The sequence below is a fragment of the Stylophora pistillata genome, chromosome 6 (assembly GCF_964205215.1).
Source record: "Stylophora pistillata chromosome 6, jaStyPist1.2, whole genome shotgun sequence".
NCBI lineage: Eukaryota > Metazoa > Cnidaria > Anthozoa > Scleractinia > Pocilloporidae > Stylophora > Stylophora pistillata.
This window is the reverse complement of record NC_142524.1, coordinates 23,400,568-23,424,804: the sequence shown is the minus strand read 5'-3', so window position 1 is coordinate 23,424,804 and position 24,237 is coordinate 23,400,568. Positions and strand designations below refer to the sequence as shown.

General features: G+C 38.5%; 1 protein-coding gene and 1 pseudogene across 1 annotated transcript; one reads left to right on the top strand and one right to left on the bottom strand.

Annotated features, from left to right (window-relative positions):
- Nucleotides 1-1,673: 1,673 nt before the first annotated feature.
- LOC111346503 (uncharacterized) lies at nt 1,674-3,370 on the bottom strand. The gene has a single exon (XM_022953793.2). The coding sequence runs from the start codon at nt 3,260-3,262 to the stop codon at nt 1,763-1,765; it is 1,500 nt and encodes a 499-aa protein (XP_022809528.2). The 5' UTR covers nt 3,263-3,370; the 3' UTR covers nt 1,674-1,762.
- A 16,803-nt stretch (nt 3,371-20,173) lies between these two features.
- Nucleotides 20,174-22,452, top strand: LOC148728877 (putative skeletal organic matrix protein 5; annotated as a pseudogene).
- The last annotated feature ends 1,785 nt before the right edge of the window (nt 22,453-24,237 follow it).

The window sequence follows — 24,237 nt, the reverse complement described above, 5'->3', positions numbered from 1 at the left end:
AGACACCAGAACTGGACTCATTTTGATCCACCATACCTCCTCCTCTAATCCTTATGATTAAAGTGAGGTGAATGGGGCCAGTTGGGAAGGGTGGAATCCTCATAACATTGCGTAACCATTAGCGACTTAACGGTTAAGTAAGGCGACTTAAAGCGACTTAAGGCGACTTAAGGCAACTTAAGGTCCCAGACTAGGCCTTGTTCAGTGTCAGCTTTTACATTCAGAGATACTAAAAAATTCCATTTCCATGAAGGTGGTAAAGTTTGCAATCGTTGACTTCTCAATTAAATATATTGTAGCGCGTTTATGTCAAGAAATCAGCGGAATCATGATCCGTGTTTTCACTGGTGGTGGTAAAGAAATAAGACTGAAAGACGAACTAATAGGATACCGGTGGTTTGAATGAACCTAAAAAAGGAGAAGGTTGGTCTAGCCCAATATTAACTATTGGAAATGCTATAGACTAGGTTCATCACATAGGAAAGAAGAAGCGACGGCTGTCGAAAAATGATGCAGGAAGACGAATAACTGTGAACAGAGTTGGTGTAGCCTTCCTGGATCATCAACTTATTGCGAATTAGTTCTCACTCTGTATTACTTTAAATTAGAGCAATTCCTAACCTAGCTTTATGTCTTCATCTTGCTTTATTTTGATATACTGGAGCTTTGTTGAATCAGACCAAAGGCCAACTTAAACTTTACATAAAGCTCATTTGGAGGCATGTTTGTCTCAGGAGTTAATGCTATAGAAAAATTCACTGCCTGACGAGTGAATTCCACGTTAAATTTCACGCGGAAAACCGATATCGCACGAATCGCGAAGCGATGAGTGCAATTCCCCATGTTCTAAACGAGTTTGGGATTGGGTCCGAATTGGGACCGCAAAGCATCTATGGATTGTTTGAAGGGACAGATTTTCCAAATCAATATGGCTGAAAGCGAGAGCAAAGCCAAACTAACTGTTAAACTAACTCAGGAAGATATTCCTGGGGCAAAACTTCCAAGGGATTCTGTTGAAAAATGTAGCGTTGTCCAGTTGAAGAGGTGGCTGCTTTGCAGAGGTGTATCCTAGAGTCAAGTATGGAATTCCTAAATTGAATGCTCGTTCAGTTTAAAACAGTCAAAATCAATGTGTTCATTTCAGTAAAAGTGTGTAATTTAAGAAAACTACACAATGAAATAGGCAAATCAAAAATTTAGTGGGAATTAGTGGTTTGCCCAAATTATGTTGCACACTTTTTAGTACTATCAGAGTGGAAACAATATATTTGTGAAGGTAGAATGGTTTTCAAAAGCCTGTGAAACACGTACTAAGTTTTGTACATGTTTAGTGCTTTTCTGCTTAAATGCTTTTGTTTCTATTGTTTAATATTGGCACTATTAGAAAGTAAATAGTATTAATTGTTTCACAGGTTTTTTAAAAACCACCCTATAGGTATTTGCTATAGCTAAGATTAGATAAACTTTGTCTTGAAAGAAACAGCGATCTGTTTTGTCTCTACACATTAACTCAGTATTTTTATACATTGTACACAGTTATGTTCATATTTGACTGAGTAAAATATTTACTAACTACATGTGTAGTGTGCTTGGATTATTGTAATGACTTATAACCAGTCTGGTTACAGTCCAGTGGTATGATGGCAATATCATAATACATTATCAAACACTAGTTTATCAATGCTATTTTAATGCAAGGCAATAAAACATAAATCCATACCATTGTTAAGTATTAAAATGTTGCTTTATATTCACATAAATTTTAATTAATCAAAGGAGGGTAAAAATTAGAAAGTCCAGCCACTACAAATAACATATCAGATGCTATGGGGGCAAGAGTAATTGGAATTCGGTGGTCAAAGATGTGCCAATTCTTTATTCTCTCCATCAATCGCTCAACATGTACTCTCAAACTGGCAACAATCTTGTTGTGGTTGGTTTCTTCTTTTGAGAATTGTGTATCTTTAACCAAAAATGCTGGTCTAATCAGTTCTGCTCCCACAGAAGCAAGCTCATCAGTGCAGTTGAACCCTTTGTCTGCCATAACTTGATCATAAAGTTGTAACTTGTCCAACAGTCCACTTTGAGCTGTTATTTCCTTGTCAGAAGTTGAACCAGGAAATAGCTCACTGACAAAACATAAAGCACCACTGGGTGTTATACCAAGCAAGGCTTTCATCGTCGTTCTAGACTTGTATGACGAGTAGCAAGCAGATTGAGAATTAAGTGCTGAAGGTTTCTCCATCTCAAACTCTGTACAGTCCACAATAATGACACAGTCTGGATAGAAGGATTTGAAAATGTCAGGCATGTAGAGTTTGAGAACTTCCCTGGGTGGAATAGTAATAAGTGGCTCAAACTGTCCCCTCAGAAATCTCGTCCAGGCCCTTGAAACTTTGGATACAAGGGGTCTTGAGACACTAAACCGATGAGCAAGGTCCTTTTCCAGCAATCCAAGCCTTAATCTCACTAGTGTCAAAGTAAACTCTTGGAACTTGGTTAAACATCGAGGTCTGCCACACTGAATTCCTGGGTGCGTTCGTTCATGTTCATATTCAATATGCTCTGCTGCATCTTTAACCATGTCGAAACATATCAGCAGTGCATTATAGTCTGGTAAACCAGTATAAAAGGCAATGTCTTCAGCATTGTCTTTATATTTCTCAATATCGAAACGAAAGTTTTCAAGAGAGTGTCTTAGTCTTTTTGTTTCTTGCTCGAGTTTTAAGTTTGCCTCGAGTAGGTTTGCATTTTCTTCACTCAACTTGGCATTTTTCTCCAGCAGCTGATTCTTTTCATTTGTCAATTCACTGATGTCCTTTTTAAGCTTTTGCAACTCCTTTAACATTGTTTCGATTTCCAATCCTGTGAGAGATGTTTGTGTCTCACGATTGTTCTCATGTTCGACTGTCACTGATGCTTGTGCCATGTCTTTCTTTTCCTCCCTCTTCTTCTTTTTTGCTTCCTGAATTGCCAGATTTTCTTCGAAGCTGATGACTCTTTTTAGCTGTCGTCTAGTGCTTTCTGCCTTTTTCCAAGGAAATATAGTCGGCAGATGAGCTCGACTGAGTTTCTCGCCACCTTCGAAATGGTCTGAGCAAATTCGAGTATTTGTGGAGTCTAATTTTAGCGAATCATTCTTCAAAATGACTTTGTATTGCTTTCTGGTAAACTCATCTTTCGGTAATCTGTAGAAATGCAGATGTGAAGCGTTCCTAAAGCTGTTTGTACAGCCAGGAACGCAACAATTATAGTGAGGCATTTCAGAATTACTTTGTAAATATGACTCGTCTGTCCCTTCAATCAATCCATAGATGCTTTGCGGTCCCAACTCGAACCCAATCCCTGACTCGTTTAGAACATGGTGAATATCGATTTTTCAAGTGAAATTTAACGTGGAATTCACGAGTCAGGTAGTGAATTTTTCTTGAATCGCATAACTGAATAAAAATAAGAAAACAAGAAATTAAAACGGCAATGTTATTGTTTGTTTTTATTCCGTACGCGCGCCCTTAAGAAAGTCATTTTAAAGTCAACTGTCAGAACTGTCATTGTTACGGGAATGGAAAGCAAGGTAAGTCGCTGACGTTTGAACCGTCGACAATTTTAATTGTACCTCGTGAATTTTTATTGAATCACATAGCTAAAGCCACCAAATCACAGGGCGAAACCAGATGCTTTGTATTTTTGTGCGCCACGCCAGTGCGCAAACAATGGAAACCCTTTCAAAGTCAGGTGTCAATATCTAGCGAATGGAGCGAACAAGATATTTTTAGAATGAAAACCACTTTTATTTCAAACTCGTGGAGAAAGCGGTGCCTCACATTTTACAATCTTCAGCAAAAAAACTAAAAGTACAGAATACGGAGTTATTTAAGAGAGAGATTTGCCTGCTACCACTCAACTTGGCAAAATGTGGCGCCGACAATCAACAACTGAATGGTCAAATCCTCAAGCGAAATGAAAATTTCAAGCGTTCCGGTATCAAAGCAAGATCTACAAAAAACCGGTAAGTGCTTTACAGTTGTAAAAAAAAAGTGTATTCAAAATATAATGATTTAGAATGGAATTTCTCGGTAAACTCTAGCGAAAATCAGTTCAGTTAAAAGTCACAATTTTAACTGTTTTTCTTTCATCGCAGGGAGTCGCTCGTTGGTGTCAATGCTGGACTGAAAGTTTATGGAAATATTTACTGGAGAATTATTAAAAGTTACTCCAGTAAACATTCCGCCAACTGCTCCTGCCATCAGGTAACTGGAACGACTGGCATTGCTGTCAAGGTCACTAGTAGCTGCTGTGTTGCTTGGCGTGTCTGAGCAATTGAGAACAATCTCCCGTAAAGTATGACTTGAATAGCCGTTGGTAGTTGTCGTGCTTGGCGTGGGTTGAAACCGGCCAACTTATTCGACATTCGCCGCTGTTTTTCCAGAGGATTATGGCTGTAGCTGGATATGGAATCCGGATTAGAGTGGCCAGTGAGCTCTGATATCTCCACTGGGTCGAAATCACCACGGAGCGCTTGGATGACTGTTTTGCGACCACTCGAATTTGTGAATTTGCCGTCTGGTGTTTTTTGAAACCATGTTTTATCTAAAAGAGACCAGTTCGTCGTCTGTATAGGCTACAATGGTTTGGATTTCGGGAAAAAATGGTTGACCTTTTCCGGCATTGATACCTGTTTTGGTTTTCTTTCGTAACGCTTGTTTGGTTTTCCTCGGCGAGAACTGTCGTTTGGCTTTCTTCCCTCGTCTCTGGCAATTTGATTGTTTTTCTATGCGTTTTCTCGTACTTTTGAGCGTGAGTGGTTTCCTCCAATTTTCTAAAAACTTCAATTTCAATTCAAAATTTGGAAGACAATCCTTTTCTATAAATTTGTTCATATTTGTTCATATTTTCATAGCACTAGTTGTATTTACGTTTTTACGTTCGTAACAATTTTTGCACGCGACTCACGTCAGCGATATCGCTTTATGCATTAGTGCGATTCCACGCTAAATACCCTCTCTTCCGGTTGACGTATTGACCAATCAGAGCGCGTGTTTACTTTAAGCTATGAGATTCTAAATTAAATCCCACTAGGGTGTATGAATCACAATGCTATCGAAATAAGTTGATTTTGTTTTTTTGGTACTCCTCTTCTCGCACATAACTCGCTCTGCGCTCGCCTTGGGCTGGCCCCGCCTGCCTTAATAATGTGGCAACATTGACACAATTTTATACAGGCTATTATAGTCACCTCGTACCCATCACTTCAGTTTAGCATTTATGTCTTAGATATGGTATCTATGAATTGTTCGTTAATGTCGATACTTTTTATTTTCGCTCGAACATTAAATAACAATAAGGACCTGGCGTGTAAATGACTTATCAGTAAAACTCAGTCATTATTGGCAATATTTGTCTTATCTTGTACGTTCTCTATCACACGCTTAGACTTCTAGAAATCTACCTTTAGATTGTTTTTCTTTTTTTTTCAAATGAAAAGGAAAACTAGTCCAGTATATTTTTAACTGTTTTTAAAAGTCTAACTTAGAGCTTACGTAATGACATTTTATATAGAAACCGTAAGATTTACTTGAGGAATTAGCCGAGTGAAGCAATTGATTAATCACCGAAAGGCAGCCTGAATTAAGAATTTAAACAGGCCAAGGTTGCAGGTAGCTGAATATCACTCGAGTGATATTATCTTTTCACATTCCACATGATCGATACATAGTTATGATGACCTTTAAAGTTATGACCGCTAAACAAGAGGGGACATTTGACTGCTTCCTCTCGGCATTTTCAATACTGCCTGTTGTAGCCCCGTAGCGTAATGATCTCCTTCCAAGATCATACCTGCTGTGCGATATTGTATTAATCTCTATGCCGAAGAAATTTCTGAACGAAGATTATTCAAATACGTTCCCGCATCTCTTAGGAGGTTATTCTAGAAAGGTAATCCGTGCCATGGATATTTCATGGATATTTTTTGTGTTATCTGTCGCTGTTTAGCCTTTTTATTACTACCTTTGTCACATCAAAACGTTAGTTTCACCATCACTGCTTTCTGTATAAAGGAAATCGTTCGGGAGTTTGATTTTCCTTTAGCACATCTGGTCTAAGTACAAGGTCTCATCCATAAGTTGCACCGCTCCTCTATTATCAATTGGTAGACCCGCTGGTGAATTCCTATTTGTAACTCAGCAAAGAACCCTGTTCTCCGACAAAAACTCAATCACAATTCATGGTCAGGCGAGAAACACAAATCATCAACTCATGGTATAGAAAAATCATTTGAATAGTTGTTAAAAGACCTGCAAATAAGTTCTGTAGTGGTACACTCTTTAAATAGCCCTTATTCGGCCGAGAGGAAACTAAATGCAGCTTCCTTCTCTTGATTCCCCAACTACCACAAATTTTATTTCGACACAGTTAATTGAAATCTGACAGATACTTCCTAACAGACAGCTGGTTTCACTAATCTATACTCACTATTAGTTCAAATAACTTGGCTATTCAATCTTCCTAACTAAATTAAGAGCTTACATTTCAAATAAGAATATCCTATTTCGAACTTCTTCATCAATCTAGTTGAATTTATTGGCATCAAAAATATGTTTATTAAATTATAATTGGTCGGAGAGTTTTCAAAAGGCAACCTCTTAGTTGGTGGCAAAACAGATCAGTGACTGTAAGACGAACGAATAAAGTTATTTGAATAAAACAAAAAAAAGGAGGAAACTGGTTAAAACAGCTGTCGAAAAGTCAGGCAGGAAGACGAATAATCGTTGACAGAGTTAACGGAATATTCTTGGACCACCAACTCAATAGGAATAAGTTCTCACTTTAATTGTACCTCTTGAAAGAAATTCCTAATCTGTCTTTGTGTCTTCATCTCGTTTCATTTTGATAAACTGGACCACGGTGGTCATCGAAGTTGGTCGAGTTTGGTCGATCCATGTTCACTTTAAATGGTTCGAAATGATATTTCACGTGACGAGAATAAAAAAAAGGCATCTAGTCAGACAGTTTGGATCGTTTTCGAATTTGAGCATTGCTTTTTGCTAAAAAAAATCTTCCTCATCGAAAATCTGGAGCATGTGTTTGAGGAAAAGTGAATGTTTCAAAAGTTATGGACCTTTTCGGTGGCTACAAATGCACATTTTCTTGTATGAATCACCATCGGTATATCAGAAAAAGTATTTCCATCTTCCACATTTTGAAAAATGTCAATGTCTATCCTTTCCACGAAAAAGCTCTCCTCGAATGTCAATTTCCTCGGATCAGGCCCTTATTTCGTTGGTAAAAGTAGCATATTATATTCCTAGCAGTACCTGATTTTTTCCAACTTATGCTCAAAAGTATGCTCGTTGTTGAACATTGTGCTACTTTTTCTTAATGCATGCTTAAAAATAAAAAAAGACAAAACAAAACAAAACACAAAACTAGTTCAAAAACCCCAATCATATATTTATAGTTAATAAAGCATCACATTTTCCTAATCTTGAGTGACACACATGCTGTCCTGATGACTTCTCTCTAGTGCTACGGTAATAGTTTGTTCTCTCAACTTCGACATCTTGATCTTTTTTTTTCCCCACTGGCATGGATTTTGGAAGCATAAAAGGATGAAAAAATGCTTTTCTTTGATGAAACAACTTCTCTACAAGCAGTGCAAACTATCGTGTTACCTCTAACACTCATATGCTGATCAGGAAACTGATTAGTGCGATCATGTAATGGGACTTTTTTCACGTCAGATATCCCCCTGGTCTTTGATATACTATTGGTTTTCTTCAGGCTCCGATCTCTCGCTATTTGGGCGGGTTCTGGCCTATCAAAAGCTGTTCTCCTTTTAAGTTGCTCGACGCCATTTTGTTGCCTGTGAAAGCGGGAATTGGGACCGACGCAATCGTTAATTCTGGTGTTCCCGGTCCTCCAGACGACCAACAACGCAGTATTGCGGTGACTTTCTTCCCCTCCCCACAAGACGATAAAAAGAGACTGAGCCACGGACAGAACTTGAAAATAATCAATCTTAAAGGCCCATTTTCATCCGAGATCCTTTTCAGTCGTTTGTTTTTGTTTTGGAATCGCTCTATTGTTAAATGGCGAACTCTGATAGTCATTCACAAACACTATTAAAAAGAAAAACAAAGATTTGGTGAAGAACACAGTAGAAAAATTTGCAGCTAAATATTTGAGACTGAAAACTCATAAATCGAGTCTGTGTATAAAACTTGTACAAAGCTTACTTGATTTTGAAGGAAATTGTTCGGCTTCAACACTATATGAAATATAAACAAATAACCAATATTCGCCAAAACTGATTTACTTTACGCATTTCAATTATAGAATAATGACCTGTACAAAAGAGATCGCTTACATACATATCTCAGGATCTCAAGTAAAAATCAGTCAAATAATTATTCTCACCTCGAAAAAATCTCCCCGGAGTCTCTAGTTCCATCGTAGGAACAATGCAATAACATTTCTGCAAAAGCACTGTCTGTAGTGTTACCGAAACCCATTGTTGTTTTCCTTGCCCTCCATAAATCATACACAGACTCTCGAAGTCGAATAACCTTTGCCGAGCCGGGCAGACCCGGCCTTCCTCTAGACCGCTTCGTCGGCAGCATCAACTTTTCAAATGACGTTTTTCACCGTCATACATGTAAGAATTAAAAACTATTTACTGATATGGATACTACGACAGTTTGTTGTTCGCACATGATTCAAGATGGAACTTTGAAAGCCCTAATTAGTAAGATGGAAGAAGATATCAAAGCGATTCCGCAACTTTGAGGAAAATAGCGTATTATACATATATGAAAAATGATCTGGGCGCGCAAGGCATCTCGAATGAAAATGGGCCTTTAAAGACCAAGAACGTCATGACTCTGGTAATGTTCCCTTCAAAAAACTAAAAATATGCCGATTATGCTAACAATGCTACTTTAAGAAAAAGTGCAAAAATTTATGCTCGTTTTTCCAAATTATGCCAAAATTTGAAGACACTGTATGTCAGTATCTTGAACTCCGGCTTCCTTCAGGGCATCGAAAACCGAGCGGGCCGAAGTTCTCGGGTCCGGCCCGAAGAAAGCAGACTTCAGCCGTTGTAGCATTAGGGATTTTAGGGACTTTAAGCAGTCAGGACGGTAACGCCACGGAAGACGTCGATTAAAAAATGAGTTTCTACTTTTAGTTAGAATTTCGAAAATAGCTGCATGTGTTAACCGTCTCATAGGGCGCCAGACCTCAAACTCGACATAAGGCATAAAAGTACCGTTGAATTCCAAATGTAAATCAAAATAATTTGCCGCCGCGGTTTCGCTTCGCAGACGAAGCAAATTTTGGAGATTTCACGTTGTTGTTTTGCAAAGGACGGCTAAGAAATGTACAAAGTTTTAAAACGCGCGTGCTGGGCTATTGCTCTGCCAATTAGATCTATTGTTTTTCCACGTTCTCATTGCCGTAGCCGTCGGGGTTTGCTTAAAGTCCCTAATATTAAACAGTCAGGACGGAACCGCCACGGAAGACGTCGATTAAAAAATGAGTTTCTACTTTTGGTTAGAATTTCGAAAATGGCTGCATGTGTTTACTGTCTCATAGCGTGCCAGACCTCAAACTCAACATATCGCATAAAAGTAGCGTTGAGTTCCAAATGTAAGTTAAAATAATTTGCCGCCGCGGTTTCGCCTCGCAGACGACGCAGAATTTGGTGATTTCACGTTGTTGTTTTGCAAAGGACGGCTAAGAAATGTACAAAGTTTTAGAATGCACGAGCTGGGCTATTGTTCTGCCAATTAGGTCCTGGTTGTTCTAAGGATGGACAACGCTATACACTGGATAAATATCTATCCAGTGGATAGCGCAGTACGTTTTGGTGACACTTATCCGCTGGATAGCGATTTATTCGTTGGAAAGCGTTATCCACCCACTGAACAACCGGACCTAGATCTATTGCTTTTCCACGTTCTCGTTGCCGTAGCCGTCGTGGTTTTGTTTAAAGTCCCTACTGTGGTTTCTCTTGAGATAGATTGTTCTTGTCGCGGCCTGCATTCTCGTTGTCGTTGTACCAGTAGTTCCAGCCGCTCTTGCCGCTCGTAGGGTGTATAGTTAGGCGGTCACCATTAACTATACTTGAATCTTGCGAAGACTCGTTGTCCGGAATACTTGTATCGGTAGCGGCGGAAAAATGTCGTTTGACGTTTCAGTATTCATTTCCATAACTTCAGAAGACATTTCTCGATAAAGGATTAAATAAAATGGAAGCAAAATGCGCTCAAAAGGCAAAGTAGAAGCAAGCAAATCGAGTGAAAAAACGCACGTATCCTCAAAGCTCAAAATCGCACTTCTGACTTACTACTGTTTCGGCCTTCTGGGCCAAACGAGCTCAAACTAGTAACTAGTTAGCTTCGCGTAATTGCACGACTTGACTAATCCCAGCAGAGTGCTCGATTTGGACGTAAAAGCATAGCTTTGTATTGCCAAAGAGCTATATCTAACTGCATATATATATAGATATATTTATATATCTATATATATATATATAAAGTTTAAAAATGCGAGGATGGACAACTTCAGACTTGAATGTTTTTTTTTTTTTTTCTTTAATCTTTTAAGCACAGAAATTCCTCTCAATCCCTTCCTGTTACAATTTTTGGTAGTTTGCTCGGAATTAGTAAAATTCTTGACAGAATACTTTGATATAGTTATCATCCAAAAGAACAGAAAGACCCAGCTGCTTAGACAAAGCCAGCTATTTAACGAGTTTTTAAAACAAAACTGGTTTTAACACGGTTTTATATAGCATACATTTGCTATATTCTGATATATGTACAGAGAGTGTTGAGAAATATTTCGCGATTGAGGGAAGCGAACAAGTGGAATACATTTCAACACAAGATGAGAGACTTCGTATGTCCAAGCAGCCATGTAATATTCAATTTACTATATAAACAACTATGAGAAACTCCACCATTTCACTTTCCCTACCTGAAGGTGCGATTTATTAAATCACCATAGGAATATTCTCTTCAGGTGTAATAAAATATTATTTTCACGTGTGAAGATATCACATGTTTGCGCGAAAGCTTACCAGGTGTTTCATGGCTGTTTAGATAAAAGATATTGTATTTTCCTCTGTTGTATTTGATAATCATATAGTTTACTGAAAAGCCTTTTTGGGGGAGTGTGCATTAAAGTCCAATTCAATTTAATTTTATCATACCTGCCGCGGGCCATTGTATTTTTCATTACGCCATTAAAATTTCTAATCTAAGCCTGCCGGAGAGACAATGGAAGACACTTGGAGGCTCCTTAGAATACTAAGAATGACTCCATTTTCTCCAAGACTATTTTAAGGCCGAGGGCAATTTTGAGCCCAACTGGAGCCAAATATTTAAAACACATAAACTTTTGATTTTACTATATCAGCAAATTAGCATCTTGCTACATCCCAAGAAGAATGTTTTCAGTTTCGTGCCACTGTTCGTTAAATTCATTCATTAATCATAAATTGTTTTGTAAAGAAGACTAGCAAGGTAGTTTGAATAGTTTAGTCATATCCTTTGAATTAAATTTCTGTTATTCCCATTGACAAAGGAAATTTTTATAGAAAGAAGAAAACAATCCAATGTCATCCAGGTTTCATTGGTTAGAAGGAAATTAGGAATTTTTTATTAAGAAGAATTTTTAACCAAACTCACTTTAGATAATTAACATTAGTTCTCACATCTCTGGGGAATTTATGCTCGGAAAGTGATCTGCGCCATGAAAAATTCAAATTCTATATGTTTTCTTTTGCTACCCAGCCTTACCGCCTTTTTCACACCAAAAGGTTAGTTTCACCATCACTCCTCTGTGAGGGAAGAAAACTGGGAAGTTTGATCTTTTATAATTCCATTTAGTCAAAATAACTGATATTTTTCTAAGGCATATGTCTTATCAGTTTTTTCATCTTCAGTATCCATACTAACTCTTTCAGCTGCGTCTTAGCATGGCAACCGTCATTTTGAACGGTCAGCTCTTTAAACTTATTAACCAAGTCAATTATAGTTGGACGGATGTTTAGACGAAGTGAAGGTTTTGCTGTAATAGACTAAAATGGAATGTTACATTTTGCAGTTAAATTACGTGTGTTTTCCTGTTTTTCATACCACGCTTTTGTCATCTATAATATCTTCTGTAGTATGTTTTGGATTCGTTTGGATTTGTTCACGATAAAGGTTCCTATTTGTGAAAGTTGTCACTTGAATTAATGCATGGACTCATCCTTTTGTTGCACCACTTGCCTTTTGTGTGTCCACTGTATCGGTTGACCCGCTGGTGAATTCTTACCTGTATTTCAGATAATAACCTCGTTCTTCGACAAAAAGTCACTAAAACTTTCATGGTCAAGGGAAAAGCACAAACTATCAACATCATTATTAACAATCAATAACATTTTAATCAAAGATATGTAGCACGTTTTTTCAGAAAAATCCGCGATTATATCATCAAATTCCTCCTCTGGTGGCAGCATATATTAGCGACTGCGAGTTGACCTAACGGGGGGTGACAACTCTAACAAACGCTGTTTCGGGACAAAGCCAAAATTGTTCCGGGGGACACGCGATAATTCCGGGACATTGCAGAAAAAAATCGGACATCGAAGGAATTTTTATTTCACGTTGTTATTTACGTTCAACTCGGTAATTTAGGCATGAAATCTTCTGTAAATGAAAACATTCAAACAGCGAGTACAGCGTCGCGGCTTGTGCTACACAAACCAATCGGAAACGCACCCTACTAGGTGGGCACACAGTTGGGTTCCACACTCCATTCAACCACGTGCAACCTTCACAGCAGTCACGTGCAGATCCGTTACAGGTATAAACGCATCAAACAAGGTTCCATGTATGGTTAGCGACGGTTTTTAATTTATTCCTCGCTTTGTGAGCATCAGTGAAGTCCATTTCAGAAACAAATTTGGACTCTACGGGCGAAAAGAGCAAGCTTAGGCTATAGCGACCAAGGCACGACCAATAAATTGTAAGGAAAACAGTTTGAAGTAAATATCCTAATGTTATCCGGAAGCTTTCCAACTTTACTTATATTACTGTCGTAATGCTTAGAAAAAGTACTGTTTTTGCTTTTTATATCAGTTGGGAAGTCATTTGAGGAATGGGAAGTCGAGGATATATGCAGCTGGCTAACGCAAAACATTTTTGGAGGAACATTGTCGATGTTTCAGGGAAAATAAAGTGCATGGGAGCACACTGCTTTCGTCGCTAAAAGATGGAACTCTAAAAACGGACCTCAAAGACATCGGAGTAAAGGCTGTTGGTAAGAGTTCGCATTTTATGAAAAACGTTGCTGATAATAGGCCTTCTCACGGTTTTCGGCGCCATCTTGAGGGGTAGGCAAAGCGATCATAAATTACAGTGTTTGTATGAGAATCCCATGGCAAATAACTTTTCGGATGTTACTAAAACTGGTAACGGGGAACGGCGAACGGGGAACGGGTGTACAGCGGTAACCCACCTGAGAATTCAAAATGGCGGAGTAAACGATGTTTACAAACACTGATTTTATCGCTAGGTCGCCGCTTGCAGCGAAATTAGACGACTCGCTTTTATTTAACTATTGCCCAGGCGAAGCCACGTAGCCTAGTATTCCGAGGCGAGGATTCAAAGTCAACGTTTCTGCAAAGGCTGCCACCATTTGTTCTGACGTCTCTATTGGTTTTTCCTTCCTGAAATCGGCATCTTTTGGAAGAGTTTGGGTATGTTGGTTGTTTGCATTGCCCAACAGCATTTTTGGCAGATAAGTAGCAAGGAGGTAATATCTTAGATTAACTGAAATGAGCTAGGAAACGTAATAACCAGCTTAGTTATTAAAATTACTACATGCAGATATCTGCTTACCTTGCCGCAAAATAACATCAGGAACATATCTTTGTATCGACCCATAAACTTCCATGTAAACAATAGAGAAATCAAACAGTGACAGAACTTTTAATAACATTTAATTTAACAGGAAAACATCAGTTATATCTTCAAGAATGTAGGTGTATGAATTTACATTCATGCTAATGCTTACAATAATATTTACACTGCATTGATCATAATCAAGAGAAAGGGACTCCCATAATGGGCGTGAAAGTCATTCAGCTGTTTGCTTTACAGCATTATTGATATTGCTAGGTTGTAACGGTGAAGATATTGGAGGTAAACTTCATTACCTTGCAGTACAATTACTCTATGAATATAAGAATAAATGCGGCGAGCTTGTAGTTCTGAGTTGATTGTTCAAATGTTGTGCATGAATTGTAAGATACTCACCTCTCCGAAGATTTGATTTCTATGCAACCTGCAATGTGTGCCAAACAAAAACTAAATTTATAAGGCACTCAACATTTCAAAGTAAAATCCTTCAATAAAACCTACACTTAGCGTCCATGCTTTTTGCTCCGACGATCGCGTTCGAAGAGCACGTGCTTAAAACTAGTTGGCAGACCCTTTTAGTTCCCTTTACTCCGAAATTTTGAATTCTCAGGTGGGTTACCGCTGTACACTCGTTCCTCGTTCGCCGTTTGCCGTTCCCCGTTCCCCATTCCTCGTTCCCCGTTCTCCGTTCTACGTTCTCCTTTACCATTTTTAGTAACATCCTAACTTTTCCCAAAATCGAATTTTACGCAATTTAAGAATCGTAATGTTAAAACACTGAGCAGAAGATTGTATTCTCCAAATTTGAAGGATATGTAGCGTGGCTAAGACTCGCTTAATTAATTTTTCTAATTTTCCATACATTTGTCTGTAAATTTTCGCAGGGTAGAAGGGGCGGCGCGGAAACAAATTACAAACAAAATGTATGAAAAATTAGAAAAATTAACTGAGCGTCTTCTATTCAACCTACATTCTTCAAACTTGGTGAATACAATCTTCTACTTAGTATTTTAACGTTGCGATCCATAAATTGCGTAAAATTGAATTTTGGAAAGTTATATGACATCGGATTCCCATACAAACGCTGTAAATTCTGACCGCTTTGCCTGCCCGTCAAGATGGCGCCGAAAACCTCTACAAGGCCTATTTAGTGAACAAATTAACAATGAATTAACAAACTTTGAATATGAAATACCCCGGGGTTAAAAATGATCCGATAATGAAAGTTTTGACATAAAACCAAAGCAATGATAAGAAAATGCTCAATGTCTCTTAAACTCAAAGGGATGATTAGAATGATTGCTCTAAAGGAAAACTGAATGAAAGACGTATGAACACCCTTAAGTGGACAATCGCCGCTCACATTGTTCTTTACTTATTTTTTATGAGTTTATATATTTATTTATTTATCTATTTATTTATTTACCTATTTATCTATCTATAGGCGTGAATTTTGCCGTGTATACGGGAAGGGTGTTAAAGTTAGTGGAGTGAGACAAATCTACAAGCAGAGGCCAGGCTCTCTTCCTTTGTACTGTCGAAAGCCAAAAGCCAAGGTGACATTGCACGATCAAGAAAGTGCTCCTTTGTTGCAGTGGTTGGATTTTGTGACAAAACAAAATGGAGGCAAAAGAGCTGAAAGGGCGAAAGGCAAAGAACCAGATGTGTCTATTGAGCAATCATCCTAAGCCAGTGAGAAAAGTGTGATGGTGTTTGGTCATCGAGTAACCAAAGACGGAGTGGAATACCAAGTGAAGGGCACACAGGAGCCTGACGGTGCCGGAATGTGGATCCCAAGAGAGAATGTCGATCTCGCTCTTGTAGCGGCATACACAAGGCGGCAGAAGGCTTCTCGTTGCTCAACATAGTAGACGAAACACTTCAGGCTTCTTTTACTCGTACACGTTAGCACAACTAATACCTCATTATAGGAAATGAACGATGCATGCTATGCAACGAAAATACGGCCATTTTAAAGATGTTTTGTTTCTTTGTCAATTCAAATTGAAATTCTTTACTGTAATGACGCTATTCATGCTTAGAATAATGCTAAACATGCAAAACGTGTAATATTTAAGGTTACACAAGTAGTAATTGCCGGGAATTCTAAAAATCAGATTCCGGGAAAATATCGCAAAAATTCGGGAGGAGGATCCAAATTTCCGGGACGACTTAAGTTAAAGACCTAGTACTGCTCAAACAGCGTATGTTAGAGTTGTCACCCCCCGTTTGACTATATCATTTGAAATTGTTAAATGATCAGAAATACTAAAGTCGAAGAAATGGAACACAAACCAGTTTATGGATCTACATGTAGCCTTTGAGCAGTTGTCTGATCAGCTGTAGGAAATGATGACTTCCAGTCTAGTAAAGCTCTTCTGCAATGGTCCGTGGGTAGCTAAAAATCGCATGGGTAGATAAAATCGCGTCATTTTCGATCGTATACTTCTTAGCTGAAGATATCCATTTCTATTTGGAAGAATGGAAGTTTCCTGCCAATTCTGTTGGCAGTATAGATCAATGCGAATCGTATATGTAAAAAAAGGAAAAAAAAACACCTAAGGTATCATTTTTCGATTCACTGATTTCTTTGTTTTTATTTGAAGACTTCTCTGAAGCAGATCAATGTCGTACTTTGGGCTTCACGTCTGGAAAAGCATTTAATAGTAAACGCCTCGTAAACCACGTGATTCGTGTCGTTGAAGTCAAGGTGAAAAAGTTTTGCGAAGCTTTATGTCTCATGGAACCCGACTGCGTCAGCATCAATCTTGATAACCGAATGGAAAGAAACGGAAAGTACAAATGTGAATTGAATAATGTTACTCATGAAGGACACGAACGCGCGCTGATAAAGGAAGAAAATTATTTTTATCATGCGGCTGAGGTGGGTGCTATTTTATGCAATGGTTTCAGTAAAGTAATTACGATCGCGATTATATTTATCTTTCATAATAGTTATTACTACAGTTATCATTTCTGGCTTATTCTCTACATTTACATCGAGTTAGTAACCCTCAGTTTTTGATGAGATTCTTTGATTTGCTCTCATTTCAAAATGAGAGACAATCTTGGGCATAATTAAATGGTTCAACCGAAAAAAAACTAATATTTTTGCGGTTTTCAATTTTTTGTCTTTTTGGCTTCAGAGCGCTTGCGTTCAAAACTTCTCCAAGAATAACGCCACTTGTCAAAGCGGTTTTACCGACAAAGGATATCTCCGTTTGTGTACTGCTGCATTCAAAGGTCAAAACTGTGACGAGGGTAAACTTAGTCAAATAGCTGGTCAAAAGTTACAAATCGGTACAAGCGACTGTGGGTCTGTTTGTTTGTTTGTTTGTTTATTTATACCCCTTGCAAAAAATCTGAATTACAGGTATAGTCAGCAAATTGTATACATGGAAGTAAGCTTACCAAATACAATAATAAATCATAGGTTTTTATACATATTGCTTTAAATAAGTGGCAAACTTGTTCGTTACAAACTTTCCGAACCAAACGCCTCCCGGTTAGCTCAATGGATACAGCGCTGGACTGTTGTGCGGGAGGTCGAGGGTTCGAGTCCCGGTCAGACCAACACTCAGGGTCTTAAAATAATTGAGAAGAATTTGCTGCCTTTCTATAAAATCAAGAAATGGTTAGATATTCTGGTCTTCTCGGATAGGGACGAATAAATGGAGGTCCCGTCTCCTGCAGGGTTGGGGTAGGAGACGTTAATTTCCCACACAGGAGATTACTGTGTGATGGATGACCTCCCCTGGGGTGGAATGGGTGGGTTTATTGGGCCCGCAGTAATTGCGCAAGCTGTTCGGTGTCCCTGTCGGTTGGTGAAGCTAAATAAACCTAAATAAAAATAAATCTAAATCTAAATCTTCCATAACGGTCAGTTTTTGTGCTTTTCACATAACTAGTAGAAGAAGACCTGAGATTGTACTTGTTACTTGATTGAGCGAGGCGGCTTTTGACATTATTGAAAAAAGGACTTGACGCTGTCAGGGTACGTACAAGCTTCTTACAAGCTTCTTCGGGCCTATCCGCAAGCGTGGCGATCCGAGACGCAGCTAACGCATCTGCATATGCAAGGTTAGGAAAAACAATGGCAAGTGCGCGTTTCTGGACCATAATATAAACGATGGCCTCCATTTGTTTCAAAAATAAGCTCGGAAAATTGCCCACGGACTTAAGATCTTTTCCAAGAATAAAAAATAGGAGCACATTTTCAAGCTAAATAGCGGCTACTGTGTCTATCAACATTGACATACACTTGCACGGCGCAGAATAAAACACTTACAAACAGCTTACGGTCAAACTTTAAGTTGAGATGGATTGTTCGCTTTGCCATGACCACAGAAAAACACTCCCCCATAGTGGATCAACTTTCATGAAAATACCACCAGAGAGGAACTTAGTTGCGAAAGATTGGATTAAATATACACCAGTGGATAATACTGAGTCGAAGAGGCTTCAAAGTAGACATTTTGCAGCTAAAAAAATAGTTGGTACGAACTGTGTTGAACGACTGCAGCTTCGAAAATCATACATGTTTAATGGTGATCCAAATTCAATCTAATCTTTCATACCCTGAGGTCCAAACACGACTGTCATCCGCTAAGCATGATTGGTGAGCTCCTCAGGCAACCAGCTTTACTTAAAAAAGAAAATCATATAAATATAATACAGATTTATCAACTTATGCAAATATGCCTCATTAATACGCAAATTATCATTATTATTCTGCTCATTACAGGTTTTCCTTTCGTGCAACGAAATTTTCGAAATTCAAAGGCAACTCACTATAGTTATTATCCATACATGTGTTTAAGTCGATGTGAAAGAATGACAAAACAATAATAAAGTCGACCCCTCCACAAAGCAAGGAAACAAAACGGCAACCAAAGAGGTTCCATCTCTCCCTAAGTTGAATGCTATCATATATATTACTGATGAATACAACAGGGAAACTTCCTTTCAGATATTAATAAGTGTGTTGAGGGATCATACAGCTGCAGTGTTGACGCTGTGTGTAACAATACCAATGGATCGTACAAATGTACGTGTAAACTACAATACTATGGAGATGGATTGACGTGCAAAGGTATAATATTCAAAGTATGAATGATATTAAAACATAGCTCGTACGCTGATCTTATCAGATCCAATTGAGCCAGCGTGGAGTTTATCAATCAAAACTGTCTCTATAACCAGGAATGAGAGTTCTGTAGGAATACCATCCCGAGATTTTTACTAGTGACTCATTCACTTTGTTTTAAGTAATAAGTTAATTAATAATTTTAGTAAACTTATTAAGATAGCTTCTCAAGCAACCAGCTCTACTCCCAATTGCAATCAAATAGGTGACATTTGCTGAGTAACCGCTCTTTGTCAGTTTTGAACTAATTGTACTTATCCTGCACCGTATGCACATCAAGGCATCTACATCATCAGACTAGGGTGTGTGTATATACAAACATAGCTCAAAAATATACTTAATACATTTTCAATTTTGTACTTCACCTCATTACAGGTCCTTTCCTTCATTCGTGTAAAGAAATTTACAAAAGTAAAAGGTAAATCAAATTTGTTCACTCATTTAAGCCTAAGGTTAGGGCTAGGTTTGAAAACCCTGGACAATGATATAATATTGCATCTGTTTTTCCAAAAAAAAAGATCATTTTTGTCTTGCAGCATCTTTCGCTGACGTTAAGAAGAAAATATTGCCGATACAGAACAAAGAGGCCATGTTATATGTTTCGTTTGAATCATTTAGGACAGCCATGATGTATTTTCTCGTTAGCTAGATGAATCTGTCAAAGTTCCCTCCACGAGCCCTTTTTCCTATTTTGCCAATTTATTCATCATTTTACAGATATCAGGTTACCCACAGCTATAATTAACCTTTGCTCTGTAATAAGTATACTTTGCTATATGAAAAAATTACAAACATAAACCATAACTCGGGCCAGAAAAAGCCGCACAGCCCAGCACGCATCGAGTTTATTAAAAAAAAAAAAGGAAGAAAAACTTGAGAAAAAACCACAGCTTGGTTCGTGCACCATGATCTCCAGCCAATTATATTCCCATCCGGTCCTATCAACCAGTTCATAGGAACACACTTATTACTCTCTGTAATCAAAAGTAAATCAATAAATATACGAAACAAATAACTAACAAGTACAAAAAAAAAACTGCTTTACTTCAGGTCACAGGAGAACAGAGCTTATCAACTTCTAGTGGATCATGGGAAGGTCAACGTTTACTGTCACATGACTGATGACCTTGAGGGCTGCGGAGGCTGAGGATGGACCATGGTTATGAAAATGGACGACAACAAGGTATCTTGTCTCTCGTCACTATTACCCGTGAGTCAAGGGAAAATTTGACATGTGACTTCTTGATAAAAGGAGATATCTTCACTATGTGCTACATGTGGGGAAATGACTATCTAATGTAGTCATCATGCTCACAAAGGGCATTATTCAAATTTCCATATATAGCTCTTACCACCCTCCTAACTGAACCTTTTACATTACGTAGCCCTAAAGGGATCATCATCGTCAGACTAGAGATTAAAGAGGGTGAAGATGCTTGTAAAATCGTAAAAGAAAGTCATTCGAGCTCTAAATGGAAAGACCTAGAAAATGATCCAAATGTCTTTGAGATTATTTAAAACGTCAAGGTAATAAAACTTATTTAGCTACGGGTTGGTTCACGATATTCCCAATATCCATTCTTTTAAAACTATTGTATATATTTTACTTCTTCCCTCTTCTGTCCTTGGTTTAACAACGTTTGGCAGGAATCCCTTTCCGCTTTTTTTTTTTGTAATGCACCTTCTGTAATTTCCTCTTTATACCATCTTAGACGACATCAAAGTTATGATTAAACATAATAATTTGGATATATCAACAAAGTTGAAATGGTAAATAGGCCACCGTAATGATTACAAAAGCTGACGTTTCGAGCGTTAGCCCTTCGTCGGAGCTCCGACGAAGGGCTAACGCTCGAAACGTCAGCTTTTGTAATCATTACGGTGGCCTATTTACCATTTCAACTTTGTTGATATATCCAAATTATTTCGTTACTCCCACCGACGCAGCCCCAAACAGTTTCTTTCGAAACTATCAGCCTTTATTCATTATGATTAAAACGTTTGCCATTTAGAATGAACTACTACATGGATGACACTTTGCCTTTTTTAATCTTCCATGCAGAGGGTGACGTGAACAAGGCGGATCCCCCAAACATTGGCTGCGTGAACTAGGTGTGGACCTGCATAGTCATAAAGAGAAAAGTCTTCATCGATCTGAGACGATTTTTATTCTAGCCTGGCTATATCTTTAACCGTTATATTTAACAACGTGAAAGAAAGATCCCCTATAAGGGGACGAAAAAAAATGTTTGAGACTCAATGCGAAGGGCTTCAAATTCTCGTAAACTAGACAAATCACGTTCCCCTGTCCCGCTGTAAAATATTTCGAACCATTCCACTCGTTTTAGTATATATGAATCCAATTATCATTCAACTCATTTCAACTTTTCCATCTACATAGTCAACCGTCCACTTTGATTCGCAACTCTGGAGTAACATGAATGACTTTAATCCTCAAGGGGGGGAGGCTGGGCTTGACTTACAAGAGACCAAGCTACCGACCTACTGGAATACATCCTTCTCCAAGATCTGTCTAGGGGTGAAGATCGGTAACATGTCCAGGTTCATTCTCGTCAAAAAGCAAGCCAGCTCTTTGTACTCAATGACCGCTGACGGGCAATATCTTGACACGTCACTAGGTCGTAACACGTGGAAGCTGCTGATTGGCTACGAGGCATCCTTGCAATTAAATTATAACAAGGAAGGGTTCTACGTAGATTCGATATGGAAAGCACATTCCAAACCTAGAATCGGTATCATTGCCGACGACAGAAAAGATTGCAAAAATTATGATTCCAGAATTGGCTTTGGCACAGGTGGGTATGGAGATGACTCCAACACTTGTGGGAACGAGGCAATGCACGATCCAGATAATGGAAACAAGCACATCAAAGCTATGGGGTACATCTTGGTTCAGTGACAAGGAAATCGATCTAATCTTCAGGAAATGAATAAGAAGCCAACCCTAAAGGACTTGTAAATAAAGAAATCTAACAAAAGAGGTCTGAAAAAGAAATTGGACACCGAGTCTAAACTTATCTTGTTTCGACTTGATAGGTACTCCCCGTTAAAAAAAATTGAAAGTGCAATTTGCGACACAGAAAAACGCTTCGTTGCTAGTCCTGGGAGGAGAAGGGATGAGTGGGGGTATGGGACTTACACCTACGGTAATCCACTTAGATACTCAGACTAATGGAATACCTATAGGTGGTTAACAGTCTAGCATTTCATGTGAAAAGGGGAAAAACTAATCGAATGCCTTGCTGCGTTTGGTCCTTCAAGAATCTTTTCTTTAATTTTCCTTTCTTTTCTTGGAAGAAACTTGCCAAAGTTGCCAGAAAAAGCTTCCCCTTCTTTGCCTAGTTTATCCATCACACATCCTTGCAAGATAATAGGGAGTTTAAGCAAATCACTACGGCTGGCGCTGCTACGGCTATCGTGGTTGACGAGGCTTGGGGAGAGTACGTCGCCGTAGCCCGCCAAAATTCAACTTTAAGCAACGCGAACTACAAACCTAGTACGGCTGAGAAGTGTAAAACCAATAAATTAAGCGTCTTCGCGGTAGTTTATTGCACGTCTAAAAACTCAAAATGACTTCGTTGAAAGGGACGAGGGATTCCAACGTTTGGAAAAAAATTGTAAGCAATCTTGTGCACAGTGAATGAGTAAATTAAAATATTTAAGCTTACGTGTTGTAAAATTGCCAGTTTGGAGCTTATAAACACCAAAGCAAAGTTTCTACACGGTCCCTCATAACCCTCGTCATTCCTCGGCTTCAGCTATTTGAATTTCAAGTAGTCTTTGAGGTTTGAAAAGGAAAAGTTAGACTTTTTACCAACGCATTTCACTTTGCGTTCGCTGCGTTCTCCATGTGCACACTGCTTCGATCCTTCGACAAACCCGGCGGCAAAAATAAAGGAAGATTCAGTCGGCAAGGGACAGCAAGCTTGATAAATATTCCCGATAAGCTATTTTTAAAGATGTTAAGTGTATTTCAATAGTTAAAATTGCTCAGGAGAATGTATAAAGCGAAGAAAGAAGCGAGATAAGTTCACGTACCACAGACTACGCCGAAACCTTCCCACTCGCGTAGAGGGATTTCCCACTACGGCTGGATGGGAACCACTGACATGCGCAATGACTCGTTTCTGGACAATTTTACTTCCGGTAGCCGTAGCAGCGCCAGCCGTAGTGATTTTCTTAAACTCCCTAATCTTTCTCAACGGCAACCAAGACTGTGATAGGTCTGTATTCAAAGATAAACACTCCACCTATGAACATTTGCTGCAGAAAGCTAATTTACCATCGCTATTAAACCGACGCTTACAGAATATATGCATTTTAATGTACAAAGTTAAACACAACCTTAGCCCCTTGAATATTTGTAATACAGTAAAAACACGCGTGTAAGAACGTAGTAATCAAGAACCTTCTCAGTGGCAGAAATTTTGGATGTTAATACCCAAAAATATAAGAACGTGTTTACCCAGCAAAACCTGCAGGGTTCTTATATGAAAAGTCATTCTGGATAATGAAACAATGTTGTAGCAAAATATGTCTGTAACTATAAAATAAGTATTTTCTATACATTTGATACTTCCATAAAACATGTCACAATACAGTTTCCTCACTGCATTTATGGCTCCCAGTCATGTATTAAAGCAAGTTCAAGAAAATGTACTCCTGGGTATAAACTTCTAAACTGTATAATTAAGTACATTGTTCAGTACACAGTGTATTGTATTTGGCGTCCCATCGGGGCCAAAATTCAACATTGCGATTTGACATTATACTTTTAGTATTCTTCCTTATTTCGCGATTGGACATCCAAGTTTTTATTCCTTATGAAACTTTTTCCGATTCAACATTGTCTTTTTTACAATTAAACTTCCAAGTTTCAAGTATTTTAAAAACATTGTACTTCTCGTAATTCCACTTTGTAGTTGTGGATATGCAGTACTTCGCGCTATTCAACATTCAGCTTTCCATCATCCAACCGCAACCCAGCTTTTAACGAAGGAGCGCAGGCTCCCTGAGGTCAAGTAGCTCATGTAAGCCTCGTAACTTCGTACGAGGTTATCATGTGAGATGAAAAATGGACGATATCTCGTATTTGCTGGACTGTGTTCATAATATCCTAGCTTAAACAATAGTATGTACCTGACACACTTAGTCCAT

Coding starts and splice junctions, on each gene's coding strand:
- LOC111346503 (XM_022953793.2), bottom strand. CDS start 3,262: ATGCCTCACTATAATTGTTGCGTTCCTGGCTGTACAAACAGCTTTAGG.